Source organism: Lytechinus variegatus, chromosome 13 (assembly GCF_018143015.1).
Source record: "Lytechinus variegatus isolate NC3 chromosome 13, Lvar_3.0, whole genome shotgun sequence".
Taxonomy (NCBI): Eukaryota; Metazoa; Echinodermata; class Echinoidea; order Temnopleuroida; family Toxopneustidae; genus Lytechinus; species Lytechinus variegatus.
In genome coordinates, this window is record NC_054752.1 from 24,638,010 (window position 1) to 24,656,386 (window position 18,377).

At 36.7% G+C, this 18,377-nt stretch overlaps 1 protein-coding gene across 1 annotated transcript in view; it reads left to right on the top strand.

Moving 5' to 3' along the window:
* The window catches only part of LOC121426353 (kinesin-like protein KIF28P), a 32,712-nt gene that overhangs the window by 10,980 nt on the left and 3,355 nt on the right, over nucleotides 1-18,377 (top strand). Inside the window, exons 10-21 of the mRNA XM_041622630.1 lie at nucleotides 642-702; nucleotides 1,507-1,668; nucleotides 8,010-8,125; nucleotides 8,882-9,060; nucleotides 9,742-9,870; nucleotides 10,545-10,717; nucleotides 11,681-11,829; nucleotides 12,506-12,643; nucleotides 13,907-14,128; nucleotides 14,949-15,017; nucleotides 16,442-16,561; nucleotides 17,474-17,590. Coding sequence (XP_041478564.1) covers nucleotides 642-702; nucleotides 1,507-1,668; nucleotides 8,010-8,125; nucleotides 8,882-9,060; nucleotides 9,742-9,870; nucleotides 10,545-10,717; nucleotides 11,681-11,829; nucleotides 12,506-12,643; nucleotides 13,907-14,128; nucleotides 14,949-15,017; nucleotides 16,442-16,561; nucleotides 17,474-17,590 — 1,635 coding nt within the window. The remainder of the gene's footprint in view (nucleotides 1-641; nucleotides 703-1,506; nucleotides 1,669-8,009; nucleotides 8,126-8,881; nucleotides 9,061-9,741; nucleotides 9,871-10,544; nucleotides 10,718-11,680; nucleotides 11,830-12,505; nucleotides 12,644-13,906; nucleotides 14,129-14,948; nucleotides 15,018-16,441; nucleotides 16,562-17,473; nucleotides 17,591-18,377) is intronic.

An 18,377-nucleotide genomic window follows, 5' to 3' on the forward strand; every position in this document is an offset into this window, starting at 1 on the left:
TTGAGATAGTAGTACTTTGATACAAAATGGATTTACGATTATTTGAAAAGTTAGCTATTGTAGCAAGTAGTAGTATCAAAATATAATATATGGATATTATTATACAAATATGGCTGAGAGAGGATCTACTTATATGACACTTAGATAGATCCTTGTGATTCTTAGATAGATCCTTGTGAATTGATTGGTTGTTTGATATCGTTCGTTCAGCTGATTTTACAATCACGTCATCAACCGTGCAATTTAGGATCCATTCATTGTGCAATTTTGGATCCATACGATTTCGTCCATTGCACTTGCGCATCAAGACTGCAGCTGCAGGCACCAGCAGTGCACATATTGTAATTACGTAACAATCAGCAGACCGAACTCACACTGCATGAGCATGTTTTGCATTGAAATTCATGAATTTCATATGATTTTTTTATATAAACCAAATAATGAATGTTCTTTTCATTTGTGCAATGGACAGAATATTTCCTTCAGTGAATGGATCATTTTGTCTGTATTCTGTTCATTGCACTCATAAGCATACATTATTTGTACTGTATGACTTCAATTACATGAATAGTGAATTATTTACATGAACAGATCATTGCCATGACAGATATAATTCTGACTAGTGTTTTCAATACCATTAGATTGCTGCTATTAGCCCAGCAGACATCAACTATGATGAAACATTATCAACTCTTAGATATGGTAAGTCTGTTCTTAATGCATGAACTAACTGCTCTACACTTGCCACATAATTATCACCATTCTTTGAAAATGATTTTTGTGGTTCAAAGATATGTTTGTGTTGTGACAAGTGTTGATTCTTCAAGATGTATTATACAACTCCCAAGAATGTTTTGTAATCTGATTGGTCAAAATCAGATATCATGATATTCAGTGAATTGCACTATTGCATCCAAAGTGCACTATCCCAGGATAGTGGGAGTTCTGGAATTATCTAGAATTATCTAAAATTTAGATCAAATATGCTTGTAGCATTTGGGGCTACTCAGTGGGGGGGGGTGTATAAAACAAACAATACATGCATTCTTGTGCTAAGAGTACCTAAATAATGAACTCTGTGCTCGATTCACCAAATGGACCTCGGTGCATGTATATCTATAGGCTCTTCTCACACATAGTTCATTATTTGGCCCTGCATGCATGCGCTTATTATTTGTATACTATTTATTTTTACTGGTTATCTCCTTCATCTAGACTATTGATGATCTTAGCCTATGGTTTTATAAAATTTAAAGGGGAAGCTCAGCCTGAGGATGAAGGTGTTTTAATAAAAGCAAAAATTAGTGAAGAATATTTGTGAAGTTTGAAAAAAATCCAACAAAAGAACTAGAGAAATATGATTTTTCAAAGATTTGACTTCATGACATCATATGTGAACAACTGCCCCTTATATCCATAAATATAAATTCAACAGCACATCATCTCTACTGTTCCATTATATCCTATGAACTCTCACCCCTTGACCTAATTAATCTTTCTGATCAGCGGATAGAGCCAAGGCTATTAAGACCAAGGCAGTCGTGAACGAGAGTCCAACAGATAAACTCATCAGGGAGTTGAAGGAGGAGAACGCCAGGCTCCTCAAGGAGCTACAGGGTAAAGGAGGTGGGAAAGAGCCTGGTATACTTCAAGGAATACCAGAAGAAGGTAAAAGAAAAGAAAAATAATGATATTCTACTTTTTGTAGTGCTTAATACATGTACATGTGGAGCAATGTGGCCCAGTGAATAAGTCTTCTGACTTTGAAACAGAGGGTCGTGGGTTCGAATCCCAGCCACGGTGTAATTTCCTTCAGCAAGAAATTTATCCACATTGTGCTGCACTAGACCCAGGTGAGGTGAATGGGTACCCGGCAGGATTAATTCCTTGAATGCATGAGCGCTGAGAGGCAGCTCGAGCTAAAGCTTCCAGGGTAAATTAATATAGTCCGGCAGCCCAGGAGGTTTATTCAACCGAAAGCCGGACAAGCAAATGACCCCATAGCTGGATGGCATGGACCTTGAAGTTTACAAAAATGCATTGCTGCCGGGTTCTATGCGTGGTCTTCCCTCCGAAATGACGTAATATATGACGTCACTACAAAATGGCCCTATTTCACCATTTTTCAGACATTGTACACATAGCATGAAGTCAAGGGAGAATATCTCAGCCAAATCATGCTTGTTTTGTATGAAACTTTTACAATGTATTGTTCAAGTAGTGCACAAGAGATATGCAAAATTTCACGAACAGAAATTATTGTTTACATATGCAAATTACGTAATGAAATTTGCATATCATTAGTTTTGGAGATTTCTCGCATAAAAAATTGTCAAAAATCGATTTAGAAATTTATTTTCTTTTGTAGTGTACTTTATTTGATATTTTTTCTCTCAAGCATAATATCATTGTCTTTATCTATATCTCTACTTTAAGAAAATATATAACAGTAATTGAAAAAGACATTATAGACTGTGATTTCAGCCCCCTTTCCAATATGGTGCGCACGTAGAAATCGTGCGTTTTTGGCCTATTTTCACCATATGGCTGAGGTGTGCGAACGATATGCCTACTTTATTGATGTTTCCTGCATTTTGCATGATATTAAATCTTCCAAACAACATATTTTCTTCTTCATTATGTCTCTGGTGATCAATCAATGATTTCAGCAAAAATTGATTGCCCACTGGGCAGTCTATAGGCTACGTTTTCAGCCTAGTTTTCAACAACGAACCTATACCATGTATGACTGCATCGTTGTAGTCGAGTCGGATAAGGGGGTTTCTATGTACCATCAAAATATTTTTCACTCAATGTTTTGGTATTTGCCTAAAGTGTCTAGTTAATGAATCTTGATGTTCCCTTCCCAAAATCGTGTCCAACGGAGTTCAAAATTGATATCTTTGGCGGCCCTCTTGGACATTTTTAATGAAAATCAATTATTTTCATATTTTATTGCACAAAGTCTGACAATGGGAAATTTTAAATCAATACGCATTTCACTAGGATTTGGATAGTAGAAATCGGTTGAAATTGTTTTCTGAATAGTCCGGTTAATATATTAAAAAATAGATTTCATCAAAAATTTTGAACCAAAATGTTCATGTGCATTGACATCTATCTGTTTCATCTTGCATCCGATCGCCTTTGTTGATGTGCCTAACATGCAGAAAATAACGTACTTAGCGATCGATAGAAAGGTATGTATTACTTGTATCATGTGTATGAGGGTAAAAGGCATTTTCTACACAAAGCAATTTTTATGATAATTAAATCTCTTGAAAAAGATAGAAGTTCGAGGCATTGCTCTGCATTTTCATTTAGCATGCAATTACTCTCGGGCACCTTAAAGCATAGTACCACAAGAACCAGTAAAATGTTACATACAGTACCATACCATTATCCATAGCTTGACTATTATGATATCGTGCTTTTCGGAGCCCCCAATGTGGTAACATTTTGTTTTTGAGTATGTAATTTTTTCCTTTAAATCACTTTTATCTATCAGCTACATATAAAGAAATTGGGGCATAGAAAAGCCTAACCTTCAGGGGGCTGCCAAAGTCACCCAATCTTTTTTTCGTATCTTGCCAGTTTCTCGGAAAATTAGTCATTTTGAGGCAAACAGTGTTTCTGCCTTGCGGTAAAGCTCTTGTTTTTGTTTTGTAACCACATAAAGATGACAAAGTAGGATCTTCTTTATCAGTTACATATATGTCTATTTTCATTCTTTGTTGTAAAAAAATGCAATGTTTGAGCCCCCATTCAGACAAAAGGGCATTTCTGCTATAAAGTAAAGCTAGCTTTGATTTTGGAAACCACTTTGAAATAAAAGAAGAGGCATTTTTTCTATCAGCTACATGTAAAAAAAAGTGCGGTACATCGACTGCTACCTTCTTCAGAGGCTCCAAGATTGGCAGATTTTCCCCATATTGGAAAAAATATGGAAAAGGGGTGGGTGACTTTCGGAACCCCCGGAGGGGATAGACTTTGCTGTGCAACCACTTAATATTAGCAGCAGATTGAAGAAAGTCTACTCCTTTAATTCCATGTAGTTTCAAAAGAATGAAACTGGCTTCACCATATAGCAGAAACGCTTTTTGCCTGAATGGGGGCTCGAAAATAGCACATTTTCCCATAAACAGGTAAGTATGGAAAAAGGGTAGGTGATTTCGGCGACCCCATAAGGGGGGTATGTTCCAATATGCCAACACCCCTTTATATGCAGCAGATAGAGGAAACTCTACTCTTTCGTCTCCATATAGTTTAAAAGCAATAAGAGTAGTTTTACTATATAGCAGAAACACCTTTTGCCTCAATGGGGGCTCGAAAATAGCATATTCTCCCCCAAAATAGTCAAATTATGAAATAGGGTAGGTGATTTTGGTGACCCCCTAAGGGGGTATGTTCCAATATGCCAACACCTCTTATATGTAGCAGATAGAGGAAACTCTACTCTTTCGCCTCCATATAGTTTAAAAGCAATAAGAGTAGTTTTACTACATAGCAGAAACACCTTTTGCCTCAATGGGGGCTCGAAAATAGCACATTTTCCCATGATTTTGCAAATTACGTAAAAGGGGCGGGTAACTTTAGCAGTTCCAAAAGGGAGTAGGCTTTATGGTACCAGCACCTCTTTATATGTAGCAGATAGAGGAAACTACTCTTTCGTCTCCATATAGTTTAAAAGCAATAAGAGTAGTTTTACTACATAGCAGAAACCCCTTTTGCCTCAATGGGGGCTCGAAAATAGCATATTTTCCCATAAATAGTTAAAATATGAAATAGGGTAGTTGAATTTGGCGACCCCCCAAGGGAGGTATGTGCCAATATGCCAACACCTCTTTATATGTAGCAGATAGAGGAAACTCTGCTCTTTCGTCTCCATATAGCTAAAAAGCAATAAGAGTAGTTTTACCACATAGCAAAAACACCTTTTGCCTCAATGGGGGCTCGAAAATAGCACATTTTCCCATGAATTTGCAAATTACGTAAAAGGGGCGGGTAACTTTGGCAGTTCCCAAAGGTGGTAGGCTTTACTGTACCAGCACTTCTTTATATGTAGCAGATAGAAGAAAGTCTACTCTTTCGTCTCCATATAGTTTGAAAAAAATAAAGGTGGCCTTACTACATAGCAGAAACACTTTTGCCTCAATGGGGGCACGAAAATTGCATATTTTCCCATAAATAGGTAAAATATGGAAAAAGGGTAAGTGATTTCGGAGACCCCCTAAGGGGGTATGTTCCAATATGCCAACACCTCTTTATATGTAGCAGATAGAAGAAACTCTACTCTTTCGTCTCCATATAGTTTGAAAATAATAAACGTGGTTTTACTAAATAGCAGAAGCACTTTTTGCCCAAATGGGGGCTCGAAAATAGCATATTTTCCCATTAATGGGCAAAATATGTATAATTATCGGGTAACTTTAGCAGTCCTCAGAGGGGATAGGCTTTGCTGTAACAGCACACCTTTTTTGTAGCAGATAGAGAAAACTCTACTCTTGTCTCCACATAGTTTAAAAACAATGAAAGTGGCCGTACTACATAGCAGCAACACTTTTTGCCTCAATGGGGGCTTGAAAAAGCATATTTTCCCACAAATAGGTAAAATATGAAAAAGGGTGGGTGATTTCGACGCTCCCTGAAGGGGTATGCTTCAGTATGCTAGTAGCAGATAGAGGAAACTCTACCCTTCTTATCTCCATGTAGTTTAAAAAGAATGAAAGTGGCTTTATTCCATATCAGAAACGTTTTTTTGCCTTAATATGGGCTCCAAAGTGGCATATTTTCCAATAAATGGGTAATAATGGTATTTGCCCTTTAACTAAGCAAATAAAGACATACATATTGTCATGAAGCGTTACAGTATTATCGGTATATTATATCCTCTTTCGTGTCGAATGCTGATATTTTGAAATAGTTGTTGATGTTAATGATTGAACAGATAGATATCAATGCACATGCAAATTTTTGACCAAAATCATGCCCATTTCGGGATAAATTTTATTTCAAAATATATCATCAGAAAACGAATTAAATCGATTTCTACTATCCCAATCATAGAGAAATGCGTATTGATTAAAAGATTGTCCCATTGTCAGACTCTGTGCAATAAAATATGAAAATAATTGATTTTCATTTTAAAAAAGTCCAAGAGGGCCGCCAAAGATATCAATTTTGAACCCCGTTGGACACGATTTTGGGAAGGGAACATCAAGATTCATTAACGAGACAGTTTAGACAAATACCAAAACGTTGATTGAAAAATGTTTTGATGGTACATATGTACAGGAACCTCTTATCCGACTCGACTACAACGATGCAGTCTTACATTGTATAGGTTCGTTGTTGAAAACTAGGCTGAAAACGTAGCCTATAGACTGCCCAGTGGGCAATCAATTTTTGCTGAAATCATTGATTGATCACCAGAGACATAATGAAGAAGAAAATATGTTGTTTGGAAGATTTAATATCATGCAAAATGCAGGAAACATCAATAAAGTAGGCATATCGTTCGCACACCTCAGCCATATGGTGAAAATAGGCCAAAAACGCACGATTTCTACGTGCGCACCATATTGGAAAGGGGGCTGAAATCACAGTCTATAATGTCTTTTTCAATTACTGTTATATATTTTCTTAAAGTAGAGATATAGATGGAGACAATGATATTATGCTTGAGAGAAAAAATATCAAATAAAGTACACTACAAAAGAAAATAAATTTCTAAATCGATTTTTGACAATTTTTTATGCGAGAAATCTCCAAAACTAATGATATGCAAATTTCATTACGTAATTTGCATATGTAAACAATAATTTCTGTTCGTGAAATTTTGCATATCTCTTGTGCACTACTTGAACAATACATTGTAAAAGTTTCATACAAAACAAGCATGATTTGGCTGAGATATTCTCCCTTGACTTCATGCTATGTGTACAATGTCTGAAAAATGGTGAAATAGGGCCATTTTGTAGTGACGTCATATATTACGTCATTTCGGAGGGAAGACCACGCATAGAACCCGGCAGCAATGCATTTTTGTAAACTTCAAGGTCCATGCCATCCAGCTATGGGGTCATTTGCTTGTCCGGCTTTCGGTTGAATAAACCTCCTGGGCTGCCGGACTAATAATACCAACGCTCCTCAGAATAGAATATTTCTAGATAGATGGCGCTATATAAATGCCTATTATTATTATTATTATTATAATGCACTCAAGTGATGTACAGATATATATTACTACCCTCATCATTGGATACTGCTTGCTCACAACATATGCACTGTATCCACCCCCTAAGAAATCACCAAATTAGAAAAATTGCTATGGCAGATATACTCAACAATTATTGATACGTGTACATGTATGTTGTTAAATAACAGTATAAGAAATCCTTCATCTCTCGGGATGCATCCCTTTCTTTGCTAATACAACATATTTTCCTATGAAACCTGCTTTTGTCTTGCATAATGAAGAGGATCTGACCATCTATTACAGATTATTTGGAGAATTGCCCACCCCCCATCAAAAAAAAAATGAATGAATGAATAAATAGATAAATAAATAAATAAATGAACAAATAAGTAAATAGATAAGTAAGTGAATAAATGAAAAAAATTAAATAAATAAATGAAGATCTTCCATATTTTGCAGTTTTATGATACTTAGTCATGTAAATAGTGAAGTAATAGTATTTTCGTAAAAAAAATTGTTGTTATCTAACTACTTTTTATTAATTCTTCAGTAATCAATTTCTTTTTCCCCCTCCTCTGTTTTTTCTGACTCCTTTTCTTTCTCTCTCTTCTAATTCTGACCATCTTTCTTCTCTTTTTCCTCTCTCTTCTTATATGTATTTTCTGCTCCTCTTTGTCTTCTTATCTCCCCTTCTCTATTTCTGACCTCACTCTCTTTCCCTCTTTGTTTTTTCTCTTCCTCTTTCTCCCCTGATCTCTATTTACTGTCTCCTCTTTTCTATCTTCGACCCTCTTGATATTTTGCTGAGTAGAAGTTGAGGAGATGAAGAAAGCTCTTGAGAGGGAGCTTCAGAGGAATCAATTAGAGATGGAATCAATGAAGAAATCCTGGGAACAGAAACTCAAAGAAGTTCATTCCGCTCAAGAGGTACATCTTCAAATGTGAATTTTTCATTTTATTTCATTTATTTCTCATTAAAACTACTAAAAAAAAAAAAATTAATGAATTGTTACATAAAATTGAACATTAGACCGACATAACATAAAGCATCCCCAATACATCTGATGGAAAAGATGACGCCTTTACACTCTGATCTTGCGTTAGTTCTTCTTGTTTTTTATTGACCAATGTCCGTTGGTAGTTTTTCATAAAGAAAAACCTACCGTGAATCCTAGTCAATAAAAAGAAAACAACAAATAATGCAAGATTGGAATGAATAAGCGATGGCGATAAGAATTGAGTGTATGTTGTGTAACAGCATCAGACTTGGCAAAGACAAAAGCTGCAGCTTCTGCCTACATTACAGGGGCTAATGAACAAATGAATGAATAGATTAACAATTGCATGAATTGTGGAGCATTGTGGCCCAGTGGATTAGTCTTCTGACTTTGAAACAGAGGGTCGTGGGCTCGGGTCCCAGCCATGGCATAATTTCCTTCAGCAAGAGGTAGGAAGAAATTCCTTGAATGCTTTGAGCACCTAGGCAGCCCAGCTAAAGCCGGGGTAATAATAATAGCAGGGCCCGCTGGGAGGACAGTTTTTAGAACTGAAGTAGCATCCCTGGCTAAATGTACCTATATTATTATTGTTATTATTATTATTATGAATAAATGAATTAACGAATGTACAAACAATAAATGAAAGAAAGCATGGATGAATTTTTCATATTTTTAATGCCTGCAGCAAGAATTAGCAAAGGAGAAGAAGAAACACGAGGAAATGAAGGTCACGCCTCATTTATGGAACCTTAACGAGGATCCCGCGTTGACAGGGATGATCATTCATATGATCAAACAAGGTTTAACCAAGGTGGGCAGTGACAAGGCTACTCCAGCTGCAGATATTGTCCTCTCTGGTCTCAAGTAAGTCCTTATTCATCAAGTTATTGCCCATTTGTTTCTGCAATTAAATTTCTGTTGTTATATTGTACAGTATGCTATTAGGATGTGAATAAGGCATGTTTTTATGCCAATTTTTCCTTTTTTTTACGACTCTGAGCATGCTGGATTGAAATTGAGGGAATAATGAAAATTTAATGTTTGAATTTTGCTTCCCTTATTGCACCATTTTCATAGTAATTATCCAAAAAGTGTTGTCTGTTGGATAATTTGCAAGTAATAATGAATCCCCCTCTCTTTGTTACTCTTGCCCTCTTATTTTTCCCATTTCCTTTTTTTTCCTTTCATCCTCCCCTACTGTCCCATTGTCTTTCTCTCCCATTTCTTCATTTTGCTTTCTTACTATCTCTCGCTGTATTTTTTATTCTCTCTTGCTCGAATCTTCCATTTGCTTTTCCTCCCCCACTCTCTTCTTCCCTCTCCATTTGTTCATCCTTTTCTCTCTCTCCCTATGTCCGCCTCTTTCTCTATCTCTCTGTCTTCTGTCTTTTTTACCTCCTCCAATTCTGTTTTCTCATTCTCCTTCTCTACTTCTCTACTTCCATCATCCTTATCTCTTCCCCTTTCTCCCCTCCCTTGTTCTCCCTTTCCCCTCCTCACCCTCCCTCTTCGTCCTCTTACATCTCTCCCCTTGTCTCATAACAGCATGGAGAAGGAGCATGCGGTGATATCCAGCCGTGGTAGCACGGTGAAGATCAAGCCGTGTCTACCTGCCAAGGTACTGGTGAATGGCAAGCAGCTGACTGACGGGGAAGAACTACACCATAATGATAGGTATAAATGCCTTCTGGGTGTTGATGAAGATAATGATGATGGGGAGGAGGAGGAGGATGATGTTGGTGATGTTGATTTTAGTAATGATGATGGTGGTAATGATGATGAGGTTGGTGGTGATTATGATGATGAGATGATGACTGTGATGATGGTGACATTGGTGATGATGATGGTCATTATTTTGATGGCGGTGGTGATGATAATGATGTTATCATGACAGTGATCTTTATGATGAGGAGAAGGAGGAAGATAAATGTGATTGTAATGATGATGATCATGATGATGTTGATGATGATTAATGGTGGTGATTATGGGTAATGATGGCGATGATAATGAAAAAATCATGACAGTGGTAGTGATAGATGTATATTGAGATGATGATAGTGGTTATGAGGATGATGGTCATGATGATGAGGAGGAGGATGAGAAGAATAATGATGATGGTAATGGTAGCGGTGATCTTGATGATGATGATGATGATGATGAATGTGTACCTGTAAAAAAATTCTTTCATAGCAATACTTTTGCCTCATCATGTACTATAAAACTTTTTTTTTCATTTCATATGATATGAACTGAACCACAAAATTAGAATGCATAAAACACCTGATATACAATAAAACTGATTGAACTTGTACTACATTCGATATTTCCTCGTTATTATTCTTTACTAGGGTTCTCTTTGGTTCCAAGCATCTCTATGTTGTCCATCATCCTCAAGATCTGGCCAAGAATCCGAAGAAGGAGAAGAAAGGACCTGAGGAGAAACCCACCTACAGCAAAGCTCAGGAAGAGATCGCTGCAAACTCTGGCTTCGACATCAAACAAGGCCCAAATAGGTCAAAAGGTAGGCAAACAATCCCTTCATCAGGGCACTGGTTCATGAAAATACAGCAAATGCCAAATTTACTTGACATATCCTGTCACAGCCAATCATATCGTATCATTTCAGTAGCTTATAACAGTACCATACCCTTGTAATGTTTTAAGAGAAAGATCTAATATCTTGGAATACCTTGAAACCTGCCTCTAAGACCACCCAAGGGAGAGAAGAAAAATGGTCTTCACGAGCAGGGGGGGTGTTTCACAAAGATTTAAGTATGATTTATAGTCTCACTTAAAGGTCGACGCATACATAATATGCAACACGCAATCTTATTGATCAATGCGCAGTAAAGCATGTCCTATTGGCATGATCTAACCAATGCGGTGATGTCTTTTAAACCGGATGAAACTGCATGTAAGTGCGACTTAAGTCATACTTAAATCTTTGTGAAACACCCTCGGTTCTTTATTGGCAGATTTCTTTGATTCATGCTCAATAAGGAAAAGTTTTATAAGGGGGAACCAAAGAAGTGGTCTTTATTCAGGTGCAGGTTTGACTGTATCAAGCGTCACTCAGTCGGGTTCAGATGCACCAACCATTATCTTTGTGCTGTGTTTTATAGTTTTGTAATTTTTTGAAATACCAAAATAAAAAACCATTATCTTTGCAAAGCTAGATAGTTATGCATATCTGCATATTGATTGCTCTGGGCTTTATTTCGTCTAAGTTATAGGGTTAGGGTCGCAGTAGGTTTTATGTTACATGTAGGGTTAGGTTCAGGATAGGGTATAATGTTAAACCCAGGATTGAAGTTGGTCATTCTAATTATGTGTGGACTCTGCTTGGAGCAATTGTCGCCAGAGCAATTGTCCCAGAACCGTTTTATAACCCCAATAACATCTATAGGCAGCAATAAATAGTTCCCTGAAATGCATTACATTTTTAACTTATATTCTTTGGATGTATTGATTGTGTTTGATATAGATGAGCTTTTGATTCAAGAGGATCTTGTTGAATTGATACCCCATGTCAGTGAAGCTAACGCAATGAGTGAGGAGTTGAAGAAGAGGGTTCGTTTTGAGATAGCTCTCATCTCACCGCAGGCCAGAGGGGCTAAACATGGCAGGACAGAGGTAGGTGATTGTTAGATTCATAGTGTTATTGATAATGTTGATGCTTATGATAATGTTAATTATATTGGATGGCTTAGAATGGAATACCAGAAATATTCCAAAAGTTTTGGAAAATATTCCACAAATTGCAGGCGAGTGGAATATTGGCCCTTATGAGTGGAATATCTCTGTTATTTCATGAAATAAAGCCATCCAATATAATTATTATCATCTATACAACCCCCCTCCCCCCCCCACAAACAAAAATAGAGGGAGAAATTTGATTTAGCAAGTCATATCACTTATCACATTATAGAATCATCACTTTAGGATCAATTTTGGTAATTGACATGCGACTTACCTGTAATTCATTATGTCTTTACTGAGTGTAATTGTGATCTGTGCTTCACATCACATTGCTTTCATTGTTGTATGCATTGTATTTTTCACGCATTTACACATGCGCACTAGACTGTTGAATATGGTCTCATACTCAACTGTAAATTTTTTACAGGAGCCTATGGGATATTCGTCAGATTTCGGTCAATTTAGGGATACGCTCTGATACTGCACAGGTAATTGATGCAGACCAAAATATGCGTTTTTAATGTATGGCTAAAATGCTCTATATAGATGATAGTGATGCTTATATTATGCATTGAGCTGTTTTGTTTCCACATATTACAATAATCTGCAGGTTTCTATATGCATGAAGAACGTGGACAATGACAATGAGTTCTTGTGGACCAGGAATAAGTTCCTGAATCGCAAGTATCTCATGCAGGAGATGTATCAGAATTATACAGACGGTGATAAAGATTGGGATGTAGAGCAGGTAGGAAAAAATCTTGTGGTGGTGAGAAGGGTGATTGTGATGATGATGATGATGATTATAGTGATGATAGTGATGGTAGTGATGGTGGTGGTGATGGCGATGATGATGATGTTGTTTATAGTGATCATGGTGATGGTGATGGTGATGATGAGGATGGTGGTGATTATGATGATGAGGATAATGATGGTGATGATGATTACAATGAATGAGGATAATGCTGATGATGACGATGTTGATGATTATGAATATGATGATCATGTTGATGATGCTAATGGTAATAACAATGGTAATGGTGGTGTTAGTGGTGATGATAATGATGATGTCGGATATGATGGATGTTGATGATTGTGGTTATGATGATAATGAAAATGGAAATAGTGATTATGAATATCATTGTAGAGGATGAGGAGGAGGATGATATCTTAATCATCATAATCATCATTATCAACATAGTTACCACCATTATAGTGATGGTGGTAATTATGTTGATAATGATGATTATTATGATGATTAAGATAGTGAAAAGAAAGAAAAGTAGAAGAATAAGGATTACTGTGATGATGATTATAGTGATGGTGGTAATTATGTTGATAATGATGATTATGATGATGATGATTATGACGATGATAAAGTGTTTGTAGAGATGATTATGATGACAGTGATGAAGATTGTGAGGGTAATATTGCTGATGGTGATCATAATATGGAGGAGGATGTTGCTAACAATAATGGGTGATAGTATGATGGTTGTGATGATGAGGAGGATGATGGCAATGATGTTAAAACATTAGCTGTTGGTAGGAGTGAGAATATATACATGTTAAAAATGAAAAAATGAAAAATGAAAATCCATATATTTTACTTTGCCCAATTGATCGTGGGCCCGGCAGCCACTGTGCAGCCCCAGATCGACGAGGCTCTTTCCCTTTAATCGTTGAACTCCAAACAGGGTAGCAGCAACTCCCATCTTTTAACGTCTTTGGGTCTGATGCGGCCGGGGTTTGAACCCCCGACCTCCCGGTTGTGAGGCGGACGCTCTACCAACTGAGCCAACACACCGGTAGATGTTAAAAATGATAGTGGTGCTACTGAAAGGTGATGGTAAAAATGATTATACTGACCAATGATGAAAATGGTAATGATGATGACAGTAGAGGTGATGGTGATAGCTATAGCATTGAAAAAAAAAAACTGTTACTGAATAACAGAAATAAAAGGCAGTCCAATCATCTTCAATCCCTTCTTCCAACCTTTTCCATTTCAGAACAAAGACCCCTTCTGGGAGCCTCCAGACACCGAGGTCCTCATTGGCTGCGTCCATGTATACCTTCAGAGCCTTGCATACCTGATAGAGATCGAAGAGCTCCTTGGTATTGGTGATTTCCGAGGGATTGAGCAAGGCCTCCTCCAGGTTGACATCCGTCCTTGTAAATCGGACGGCTCTCACCTCCCTGATGAAGACTTTGTGGACGATCCCAAAGAATTGGTCAGTATAGTCACCTCGGCCCCGTCTTACAAAGAGTTGCGATTGATTTGATCAGCCACAACTGGAAACCCATCAACGTAAACATCCAAAATGCTTCTTCAAAAATTTTTTAGTATGCTGTTTGTTTACAAAAGAATAAAGTGTAAATTTTTCTGTAGAAAAAAATAATGATATTGATGACTTTCCAAATGTTTGGGGTTCATCGGATCAGTCGCAACTCTGTGTAAGAAAGGGCCCTGTTTACTGTTTTTCTTCAATTGATCACCGGCAAGTGTGAATAAGTCCTATCATCTGATTGGCTGTTTACAAATTTGTGGATGAACATCACTATTTATTCATGAAATACTCCCCAGGTTTTAGAGAGCAACAGGGGAGCGTTTCATGATAGTTGTCAGCACTGACAAGTTGGCTTTCTCATACCATAGTAGAGCGTTGTGGCCCAGTGGATTAGTGTTCGGACTTTGAAACAGAGGGTTGTGGGTTCGAATCCCAGCCATGGCGTAATTTCCTTCAGCAAGAAACTGATCCACAATGTGCTGCACTCAACCCAGGTTGCTGTACATGTATCTTTGATTTATTGATATTAAGTAAGTCTGATACAATGAATGTATTGATTCAATTGTCTGGATTCTACATGTACATGTATCGATAAAGAAAATAACACAAAAAATTAAATAGTATGAACAAATGAAAAGTATGAAATATTTGTGCATTGGATCAGATCCTTGTTTACAAACCATTACTACTTTCAATTCACTCTTGTGATTATTATGATTAATTATGACAATTATTTCATTTCTTTGTGATTTCATGATTAAAGATTGGGAAGAGTACTAACTTCAAGTTCCAGATCTCACATGCCCGAGGATTACCAGCAAGAATATCAAAGGTAATTCATTCTGCTTTATAGAATAAATGCAAGGATGTAGCCAATATGCTTAGGTTAGTCACGCCAATGAACCAACTGCAGACCGATCAGAGCTTTGAATGGCATATCATCAGTGGCTTTGGAGTCGGATTTATTTGGTGTGACGAAAGCGTAAAGGTTGAGGAGTCACTGAATGGACATACTTTCAGAGAGAAGTCTATGGCAATGATTTTTTTTAGCCCACTTAGGCATGCATCATATGGCTATACATATAGATAAATATGATGTTATCATTGAAAGCAGTTGATTGTCTTATGAAGGGTTTTTTTATCAATAATTGTATTCCAATAAATTTATTAATTTTATACTTCCAACTCAATACATAATACAAATAATGCACAGATAAGTTCATGATGTTGGTGGAGATGCATGCATCTTGGCTATTTGCAATGTTGTGTATAATTACTCAGTGCTGGTGCCTCATGCTTTTTAATGCCCTTGCATTTGCTGCATGGCCCTAACACACTGACCTGTGCATTATTTGTATTATGTAGTTGAATTTGCCTAAGGGAAATCTCTTGAGACCATAGACTTAGAAGTGACAAATCATGCCTTTAGTATGCATATATTTGACTTGTGAAAGGTTGACTTATGCAAAATTTAATGTATCATGCTGGTCGTGAGTTCGTTTCGGTAGATCTTTTAATATACATGTAGCTCTGTAAAAGGATGACATTTTCTTGCATGTGATAACCACTATGAGGTTATATGACGTTGCTGGATCGACTGTCTGATACTGAGCAAATGTGTATGTACGAAGGGGGTATGATTAAGTGGCATTATTCATACTTACCATCTGTCTTTTTTTTAACAGAGACAGTCCCTATTTGGGGGAAAGATAACAAAAATTTTCACCCATAATGACCCTGTGTCCCTGCATGTGTTTGAGTGTTTTGTAGGGGACCTGCACAGCACTTAATGATTGATGACCCTTTCTTGTGCTAAAAAGTGACATTCCCAAATAATCCATGTTACAACAATTTTCTATAATTCGTTTCAATTCTTGACCAACAACACGCTTTTGGATTCAACATGCTTGCTGATAACAATAAACATAAAGTTGTTTTAAACTGAGAAACAACTTTATGAAACTCCACCCTGAACCTGTTCGTTCAGTCTGTTGATATTCCAACTCAAGGATGGGAGACTTCAGCTTTGTAGCTGATTTCACCTATTTTTGTTTTTGAGTTAAGCTAATAATTTCAGCTTATGTTAGCTTTCCTGTGGACAAAAGTAAAGGAGCACTTTCAATTTTTATTTTTCAATACTCTAACTTAGCAAGCAATTTTCAGCTGTTTTTAGTTGTGATCACTGACACACTTGCAACTGTATTACAATATATGTTACTTGAGCATTTGTTGCTTGATTGTTTTTCCTCCATCTAGAGTTTTTGTCGGTACAAGTTTTATCAAAACCGAGAAGCAGCTCAGTCGGCTGAGGTAGAGGGTAGAAACCCAGAGTACAATCATGAAAAAATATTCTCAACATCAGTCATAACTCCAGAGGTAAGATACATTGTAGTGTTTTTGATATCGGTAGCATTCAATATTTACTGGTAATTGTTTATTTAGAAGGAAACTATTGCATTATGTTTAGGTGATCATGAAATTGTACTTTTTTATGGCAAAATCTTTATATTTGTCAGTGTATATCTTATATTTGATAGTGTTGCATATTATTACTTTTGCTTGAACATAGTTGTCAATTAAGTGGTTAATAATGATAATGATAGCAGTATATTTACCCAGGGTAGCCGCTTCAGTTCCGAAAACTGTGCTCACAGTGGGCCGTGCTATTATTATTTCCTGGCTAATCTTGGCTACCTATTCAGGTGCACACAGCTTTTTTGAGGAATTTACTTCCTGCCGGTACCCATTTACCTCACCTGGGTCAAGTGCAGCACACTGTGGATGAATTCCTTGCTGAAGGAAGTTACGCCATGGCTGGGATTTGATCCCACGACTCTGTTTCAAAGTCCGGAGACTAATCCACTGGGTCATGATGCGCCACATAAATAATAAATTAATAAATTCATGCTTGGTATCCCTTTATGAAGTTAATCTGTCTACCCTTCTTCAGCAGGCACAAATCAGATTTAACCCTTTTTTAACTGGGCTATTTTAGACCATTGAGGCTATTGACCCTTTCAGTAATACCTATGGATTAAAAGCTGTGACTGGTAGTCAATGAAAGTCTATATGAATGTGTGCGGGTTCATTACAACATTCTTTCTGTACTGTGTATGTATTCATATTTAGTCACATGCATCATCCGTGATATGATATTTTATGGACAAAGAAACACTCTGCTTGGTCAGTTTTGATGTAAAAATTGCATACCTTTTGTTTTGTCACGAATGAAACATTGCCAGTCTTTCCCATTTGATTTAATCATATCAAAATCTATTTTTTATTCAGATGCTGAAATATTTAGACAATGAATCATTGATCATTGAGGTGTGGGGGCGCCAGAGAGATAAGACGTCACCTGAAAGAAGATCGCTCGGTGGTGATATAAAGAGGAGTACATCTATCGTAAGTGCAGTCATGAAATGGAAATTAAAATTACAATAATTACTCTGTTTATATTAACCAAGGGTAGCCACAACTATTAGCTGATCATCCAGCAACCATGCATTACATGATATTGTTATTTACTTTTCTTTATTTTGATACATTGAGTGCCTGAAAATAAAGCAGGAGGTCCCACTTTGTAAGTTTTTTGTATGACTCGGCTGGGGATTGAACCACAACCACCTGCTTGTGAACCTGGTGCTCTACCATGGAACTACTTATGATTTGCTATTGGCTTTAGTCATCTCATCATAGGTCCATCTTAACGATAAATCCTGAGGGAATTTCATCAACATAATTTTCACTGACTATTTGTTATAAGCTATTGAAATCCTTGCATCCGATCGGCTCAAGAGTTTATTTGCCAGTAAAAATCACATTCAAAATGCTTCATTAAACACTACCCTATCTCATATCAAGCTGCTTCTTAAAAGCTGTGAGAACAAGAGCAGAAAATAAAACTCATGTGTTCATTTTGTTTGTTTGATTTTTGTTTTGCCTCATTAAATATTATAAGTTTATGAGTTGGAGATGTAACATTTTGACTGTAAGCAGTCTAAGAACCCATTAAGATAAGATTACAATTTACATTAATGGAAAAAGTATTTGTTGACTTTTGTTCCAAAAAAATATTAACCAAATGATTTGATTATAAAAAAAAGAAACAAGCTATTGGGAAGCAGTATAGACATACTTAATTTATGTTCACCTACATTGTAGAACAACAAGTACTTCATGTGATTTTTAA